This window comes from Nerophis ophidion, linkage group LG08 (assembly GCF_033978795.1).
Source record: "Nerophis ophidion isolate RoL-2023_Sa linkage group LG08, RoL_Noph_v1.0, whole genome shotgun sequence".
NCBI lineage: Eukaryota > Metazoa > Chordata > Actinopteri > Syngnathiformes > Syngnathidae > Nerophis > Nerophis ophidion.
The window spans coordinates 6,811,336-6,820,069 of NC_084618.1; the positions used below are offsets into that span (position 1 = coordinate 6,811,336).

The 8,734-nt window shown below is 39.0% G+C and overlaps 1 protein-coding gene across 3 annotated transcripts in view; it reads left to right on the forward strand.

Annotated features, from left to right (window-relative positions):
• LOC133557238 (disintegrin and metalloproteinase domain-containing protein 12-like) overlaps positions 1-4,534 on the forward strand; it is a 299,103-nt gene extending 294,569 nt beyond the window's left edge. For 2 of the 3 annotated variants that reach the window (XM_061907553.1, XM_061907554.1), the window contains 2 exons: positions 1,773-1,855; positions 1,926-4,534. In XM_061907553.1, coding sequence (XP_061763537.1) covers positions 1,773-1,855; positions 1,926-1,995 — 153 coding nt within the window. In that variant the 3' untranslated portion in view covers positions 1,996-4,534. The remainder of the gene's footprint in view (positions 1-1,772; positions 1,856-1,925) is intronic. The other variant, XR_009807734.1, reaches the window with a different exon arrangement.
• The last annotated feature ends 4,200 nt before the right edge of the window (positions 4,535-8,734 follow it).

Genomic DNA, 8,734 nt, shown 5'->3' on the forward strand with positions numbered 1-8,734 from the left:
GGTAGAAAATGGATGGATGGATGGATGGTATTTAATTGTATTATTTGAGTATTTACATTTGAATATAGTGTCAATCAGCGCCCCCCGCGACCCCAAAAGGGAATAAGCGGTAGAAATGGATGGATGGATGGATGGATAAAATTAACAAAATGACATTTTTATTAAAAAAATTTTTTTATTATTTCATCTTGTAAGCTTTGCAGAATGTTTTAAGAGGTGTTTAAAAAATGAACATTTAATCAAATAAAAATCCTAATACGTTTTGAAATATAATAAAAATGACAAATCAATTTAGTGAAAGTTATATACATTGTTTAAATAATAAAATAGAAATTAAAAAATGTATTTAGTAAAAATTATGTAATTTAAAAAAATGTATTTAGACTTAGACAAACTTCAATGATCCACAAGGGAAATTGTTCCACGCAGTAGCTCAGTTACAAAGGGTGGAAAGGACGATGCAGGTATAAAATAGACTAAAAATTTACTGTGGTAGCAATTTCAAATACAACATATGTACTATTTACATAATATATGTACATTATAAGATGTATACTGATATATTATGTTTATATCATCTATACAATATATAACAACTACCATGTACAATATTACAGTATATATAACATATAATACAAATAACAAATTTAACACGGCGGTATTTGCATTATTTGAGAATTTACACCTGAATATAGTGTCGATATCAAATTATTAATTATGGTCAATATCAATCAATCAATCAATGTTTACTTATATAGCCCTAAATCACTAGTGTCTCAAAGGGCTGCACAAACCACTACGACATCCTCGGTAGGCCCACATAAGGGCAAGGAAAACTCACACCCAGTGGGACGTCGGTGACAATGATGACTATGAGAACCTTGGAGAGGAGGAAAGCAATGGATGTCGGGCGGGTCCAACATGATACTGTGAAAGTTCAATCCATAATGGATCCAACACAGTCGCGAGAGTCCAGTCCAAAGCGGATCCAACACAGCAGCGAGAGTCCCGTTCACAGCGGAGCCAACAGGAAACCATCCCAAGCGGAGGCGGATCAGCAGCGCAGAGATGTCCCCAGCCGATACACAGGCGAGCAGTACATGGCCACCGGATCGGACCGGACCCCCTCCACAAGGGAGAGTGGGACATAGAAGAAAAAGAAAAGAAACGGCAGATCAACTGGTCGAAAAAGGGAGTCTATTTAAAGGCTAGAGTATACAAATTAGTTTTAAATGCTTCTACTGAGGTGGCATATCGAACTGTTACCGGGAGGGCATTCCAGAGTACTGGAGCCCGAACGGAAAACGCTCTATAGCCCGCAGACTTTTTTTGGGCTTTGGGAATCACTAATAAGCCGGAGTCCTTTGAAGGCAGATTTCTTGCCGGGACATATGGTACAATACAATCGGCAAGATAGGATGGAGCTAGACCGTGTAGTATTTTATACGTAAGTAGTAAAACCTTAAAGTCACATCTTAAGTGCACAGGAAGCCAATTGTCCGTCTATCTGTGTTGGCCCTGCGATGAGGTGGCGACTTGTCCAGGGTGTACCCCGCCTTCCGCCCGATTGTAGCTGAGATAGGCGCCAGCGCCCTCCCGCGACCCCGAAAGGGAATAAGCGGTAGAAAATGGATGGATGGATGGATCAATTAAATCAATAACTTGTATGTAATTTATAATAATTGCAGTTCTATTTAAAGCCTGCTGTAGTTAAACAAACAGCGCCCTCTGCTGGAAACTGCGTGTCACTGCTCCGTCTGTCCTCCCTCTAGGAACCCGTGCGTCCTAGTCCTCCTCAGAAGCCCCTGCCCGCCGACCCGAGGACGTCCCACCTGCTGCGGGCCCCCACTGAAAGGTGAGCCGGTCCGTTTCAGCCGTCCTTATTAGACCTCCCGCTAAATAAACGCACCCTCCGCGGTGTTCAGGAGCGGCGCCAAGCAGCCCGCCACGCTACCAAAGCCTTGCGTCGTCGCCAACGTCAAATACAGCAGATGAGACGTGAGGATGACGACGATGATGATGATGAAGACATTTGCACTAAGCCCCGCCCCCCCCCCCCATCTGCCTGTGGTGCTACAAGTTCAGGTACGTGGAAATGAACTATTTATATGATCCCTATTTATTTCCCACGCTGCACTGTGCCTGACAAGAGCCGAGGACCATGACTTTCATCTCATTAACGTCGCCATGGTTACTCAGTCATATTATTATTCGGAATACCGTATTTCCTCGAATTGCCGCCGGGGCGCTAATTCGTTTAAAACCTCTTCTCACTCCGGCGTTTACCAAAGGCATGCGGTAAAGGCGAGCATGCGCTAATTATTTTAAAGCCTCTTCTCGCTCCGGCGGTTACCAAAGGCATGCGGTAAATTTAGGCCTGCGCTTATAAATTTGAGTGTGATGTAAGGATACCATCATGAAAAGCACATTTAATAAAAAAACGTTTTTATAGTCTTACCTTTACTTATAAATGAAGTTTATGCGCATCTCCTTCTGATCAAAAGCATCGATAACTTGTTTATAGAAGTCTTCCTTATCTTTCTTCAGTTTTTAAAAGTCTCAATGGAGATCTTCCTTTATTTTTACCTCTTGCTTCGATTGAAAGTCCAGTTTAGAAAACGGTTTTATTTTAGATATGTAATCCTCCTCTTCTCACTCCAGCGTTTACCAAAGGTATGCGGTAAAGGCGAGCATGCGCTAATTATTTTAAAGCCTCTTCTCACTCCGGCGCTTACCAAAGGCATGCGGTAAATTTAGGCCTGCGCTTATAAATTTGAGTGTGATGTAAGGATACCATCATGAAAAGCACATTTAATAAAAAAACGTTTTTATAGTCTTACCTTTACTTATAAATGAAGTTTATGCGCATCTCCTTCTGATCAAAAGCATCGATAACTTGTTTATAGAAGTCTTCCTTATCTTTCTTCAGTTTTTAAAAGTCTCAATGGAGATCTTCCTTTATTATTACCTCTTGCTTCGATTGAAAGTCCAGTTTAGAAAACTGTTTTATTTTAGATATGTAATCCTCCTCTTCTCACTCCGGCGCTTACCAAAGGCATGCGGTAAATTTAGGCCTGCGCTTATAAATTTGAGTGTGATGTAAGGATACCATCATGAAAAGCACATTTAATAAAAAAACGTTTTTATAGTCTTACCTTTACTTATAAATGAAGTTTATGCGCATCTCCTTCTGATCAAAAGCATCGATAACTTGTTTAAGGAAGTCTTCCTTATCTTTCTTCAGTTTTTAAAAGTCTCAATGGAGATCTTCCTTTATTATTACCTCTTGCTTCGATTGAAAGTCCAGTTTAGAAAACTGTTTTATTTTAGATATGTAATCCTCCCATGTTAAAAGTGCAAGCGAGAGGAAAAAAATTTACGATCGCTGCTTGTTGTCACTTCTTCTGCAGCCGAGTAGTCGCAAGAAGGATCACTAGCGCCCTCTACCACCAGGAGGCGGGAGTCATTTAATGACTCATATTTGACACACGCAGCTACGGTATATGAACAAAACATAGCTGCTTACTGTTCTTTTTAGCATATTCAATAGCTTGGACCTTAAATCCTACTGAATAGGTCTTAATCTTCTTCCCTTTATGCGATTAAAAATTTCTGAAATCAGCCTCCTCCATTTTGAAAAAGATGACGGGTGAAATGTCACTCGTGACGTGACGAGTTTGACCCGGCGGAAGTTCTAGGCATACCTCCTCCAACCTCCACGGACAAAGCTTCGAACAACGGGAGACCGGGCTTTCTGCCTCCGCTGCTCCCAGTCTGTGGAACGCTCTCCCTGACCACCTGAGGGCACCTCAGACTGTGGATGCTTTTAAAAAAGGCTTAAAACCCATCTTTTAAAAAAAAAAAAAAGGCTTTCTATAGACATGCATGCTGGTTGTAGCTTTTGGGCTGCTTCTAGTTTTATATTTTATTTATTTTTATTATTACTATTTTTTTTACACTGTGGCACTTGGAGGTTGTTTGCTCAACGTAAAGTGCTTTTTTACAAATAAAATCTATTATTATTATCATATGCTAATTATTTGGCGAAACGAGTTTGACCCGGCAGTAATTCAAGGAAATACGGTAGTCCAACAACAACAACAACATCTGTTTAAAATCACTTCAAAGCAAGACATCTGTTGATTTTTTTTTTTTTTTTTGGGTTACGGTTGTCCGATGCAAATTTAGTTGTGCAAAAATGACAACGTGGGTTCAAAGGTCACACGAGTGAAGTGTTTCCATTGGAGTGCAATTCCATCATGACGTAAACTTGAAGCCGGCTGAAGACTGAACTGATTTTACTACAATTATTCGTGGTTTCTGTCTTAGACTTCCTGTTTTGTTGGTCAAATCACACGAGCGACGGGGGGGAAAAAAAACTTTTGTTACCTTTTGATAGACTTCTCTCTGTGATGATGCACTACTTTGATTCCTTGGTTAATGTGTGTTGTGTTACTGGTGAACACATCTGGTTGTCCTTTTATACAACAAATATTTCATACTTCTTAATGTGCAGTAAACACTGTTCAAACTACTTTGTCAGCTTCTTTTTTCTTCGCTTTTTGGTGCAGAAATCCAAGGTTTTCATGCTTCTGGGCAAGACTCATTGTGAGCTTGTCAAAGTGACAATTGTGAGGAGACACACTTTTAACACTCATTCATTTGAATTTAACATTTACATTTTCTGTGTATATATATATATATATATGTATACAAAGGACCAGATGAGTCGCCCGCTTGCCTGTTCTAAAAATAGCTCAAATAGCAGCACTTACCAGTGAGCCGCCTCTATTTTTTTAATTTTATTTATTTACTAGCAAGCTGGTCTCGCTTTGCTCGACATTTTTAATTCTAAGAGAGACAAAACTCAAATAGAATTGGAAAATCCCCATAAATATTTTAAAGACTTGGTCTTCACTTGTTTAAATAAATTCATTTATTTTTTTACTTTGCTTCTCATAACTTTCCGAAAGACAATTTTAGAGAAAAAATACAACCTTAAATATGATTTTAGGATTTTTAAACACATATACCTTTTTACCTTTTAAATTCCTTCCTCTTATTTCCTGATAATTTAAATCAATGTTCAAGTTTGTTTTTTTTAATTGTAAAGAATAATAAATACATTTTAATTTAATTCTTCATTTTAGCTTCTGTTTTTTCGACGAAGAGTATTTGTGAAATATTTCTTCAAACTTGTTATGATTAAAATTAAAAAAAATATTCTGGCAAATCTAGAAAATCTGTAGCATCAAATTAAAATCTTATTTCAAAGTCTTTTGAATTTCTTTTAAAATTTTTGTTCGGGAAAATCTAGAAGAAATAATGATTAATCTTTGTTAGAAATATAGCTTGGTCCAATTTGTTATATATTCTAACAAAGTGCAGATTGGATTTTAACCTATTTAAAACATGTCATCAAAATTCTAAAATGAATCTTAATCAGGAAAAATTACTAATGATGTTCCATAAATTCTTTTTTAAATGTTTTCAAAAAGATTCGAATTAGCTAGTTTTTTCTTCATTTTTTGCGGTTGAATTTTGAATTTTAAAGAGTCGAAATTGAAGATAAACTATGTTTCAAAATTTAATTTTCTTTTTTTTTCGTGTTTTCTCCTCTTTTAAACTGTTTAATTAAGTGTTTTTTTCATCATTTATTTTTTACAAAAAACCTTCCATAAAAGGAAAAAAAATGTACGATGGAATGACGGACAGAAATACCCATTTTTGAACATATATAGATTTATTTATTAAAGGTAAATTGAGCAAATTGGCTATTTCTGGCAATTTATTTAAGTGTGTATCAAACTGGTAGCCCTTAGCATTAATCAGTACCCAAGAAGTAGCTCTTGGTGTGTGTGTATATATATATATATATATATATATATATATATATATATATATATATATATATATATATATATATATATGAATATTTATACACACATCAGTGATGTGTGGTCAGGGGAGGCAGTGCCTCACCTGTGATCATGCAAAGAAATAAAATATATAATGATAAAATAATTGTAATTGTTACTTTTCAATTTTCATTTAGCTTCACCAATGTTTCTTCAAAATCGCTGAATTTTTGCAATCCCTCGTAAAGAACGACCAGAGCGCGTTCTTGCCCGGAGCTTGTTGCTGAGCGTTCAAAACGGCAGAGAAAAAAGTCTGAGGTGAGGCAAACAGTTCTCGTGCCTCACTATAAGGGCGCTCATGATCAGAGACATACGGTGGCGTAAGCGAGTCAAGTGCCGGAGCGAGTAACATGTTTTGTGTGTTGGTTGAGCCATCAAAGCGGCAGAGAAGAAAGTCTGAGGTGAGGCAATCAGTTCTCGTGCCTCACGATAAGTGCGGGGCGCACATGATATCAGACATACGGTGGCCTCAGAGGGTAAGTGCCGCAACGACTTATTTTTTTTTCCCGTGCACCCCGACTTTCAACATGGATGACTACATTTCCGCACTCAAACAGTTTTCTAAAGTGGACTTTCAAGCGACGCAGGATATAATTACTAAAGGAAGACCAACGCCGGAGCTGAATGGTTTTTTTCAGTCAGCAGGACGGAAAGTTACTCGCTCTTTCCAAACGGAGTGGTATACGTGAAAAGACTGGCTTTGTGGATGTTCTGCAAGAAACCGCCTTTTCTGCTTTCCTTGCCTTCTTTTTTCAACCTACGGAACTGTGTGGACTCAAATGGGATTTTGTGACCTAAAGAATTTGCAAAGAAACCTCACCAAACATGAGCGGTCGGCCGCTCATAATCAAAGCTAGATTGTGCTAAAAATGTTTGGGATGACGAGGATAGACTCGGCTTTGGATGAACAGCGGCGACTCAACATCAGTGTCCACAATGCTAAGGTAAAAGAGAACCGAGAGATTTCAAAAGATGTCATCAATGCGACCTTCTTCCTCGCCAAACAGCAATGTTCAATTAATACTGGAGACATCAAAGAAGAAAGATGTAGGTGGGAAGCTGTGTATTGCAGCTGCCTTTAGCAACACAAACACAGCCGGTGTTTCCTTGTTTACATTCCCGAAGGTGAAGCTTTACTATGGAACAGAGTGGTCAAGCGAACATTGCTCCCTACCACATGTCAACCGGCAGGTTTCCGTGAGAAAATTGTGGTAATAAGTCGGCTGTTACTGTAGACATGAGCGGAGCTTGCGTCATTTCTCATGCACCTGTCAAAGAGGCAGCTGCGGACTGTCTTGCCTCCTCCGACCGGCCTCTCCCGAACCTGGGATGCTTCCACTGTAGAGGAGGGGGGGAAAAAATATCAGCCCGGCCCGACCGGCTGCCTTCGCTTCGCCTCGTCGAGAAACGTGGCTTCCCTCAGAGACACTGGCGGTCACCACACCCGTGGCCACACCCCTCCGACTTTCAGGTACGACTATATAATCTCACTGACACACTAGTAACACAATAAGCATAAAAGGGATTTTCCAGAATTATCCTAGTAAATGTGTTTAATAACATCTGAATCGCTCCCACTGCCCTGTCCTTTTTTTTCTAGTCCTTCACTCTCACTATCCTCATCCACAAATCTTTTATCCTCTTTTGAATTAATGGGGAAATCGTCGCTTTCTCGATCTGAATCGCTCTCGCTGCTGGTGGCCATGATTGTAAACAATGTTCAGATGTGAGGAGCTCCACAACCCGTGATGTCACGCGCACATCGTCTGCTACTTCCTGTACAGGCAAGGCTTTTTTATTAGCGATCAAAAGTTTATCGTGGATGTTCTCTACTAAATCCTTTCAGCAAAAATATGGCAATATCGCGAAATGATCAAGTATGACACATAGAAGGGATTGTGGAGCTCCTCACATCTGAACATTGTTTACAATCATAGCAACCAGCAGCTAGAACGATTTGGACCGAGAAAGCAACAATTTCCCTATTAATTTGAGCGAGGATGAAAGATTTGTGGATGAGGATAGTGAGAGTGAAGGACTAGAAAAAAAGAAAAAAGGCGTGGGCAGTGGGAGCGATTCAGATGTTATTAGACACATTTACTAGGATAATTCTGGAAAATCCCTTATCTGCTTATTGTGTTACTTGTGTTTTAGTGAGATTATATGGTACCTAAAAGTCGGAGGGGTGTGGCCACGGGTGTGGTGACCGCCAGTGTCTCCGGTGGGAGGAGGTAATAGTCCGCAGCTGCAGGAGGACGCAAGCTCCGCTCATGTCTATGGTAAGAGCTGACTTATTAGCACAATTTTCCCACCGAAACAATGTTCACTTGACCGCTCTGTTTTATAGTAAAACTTCAGCTTCTGGAATTTTAAACAAGGAAACACCGGCTGTGTTTTTGTTGCTACATCTTTCTTCTTTGACGTCTCCATTATTAATTGAACAAATTGCAAAAGATTCAGCAACACAGATGTCCAGAATACTGTGTAATTATGCGATTAAAGCAGACTACTTATTGCTTGGATCGGCTGGAAAAAAATGTCCGCTACGACTGGTGACGTACCGCGATGTTTTAAACAGGACGCTTCGCGGGAAATTAAAATTTGCAATTTAGTCAACTAAAAAGGCCGTATTGGCATGTGTTGCAATGTTAATATTTCATCATTGATATATAAACTATCAGACTGCGTGGTCGGTAGTAGTGGTTTTAAGTACGCCTTTAAGAAAAAGAGGAATTTAAATGTTTTTTTTTTTTAAATAATATATTTACATGTTTTAATTCCATTTTTAAATATGTTTGGTAGTTGTTTTTTTTAAA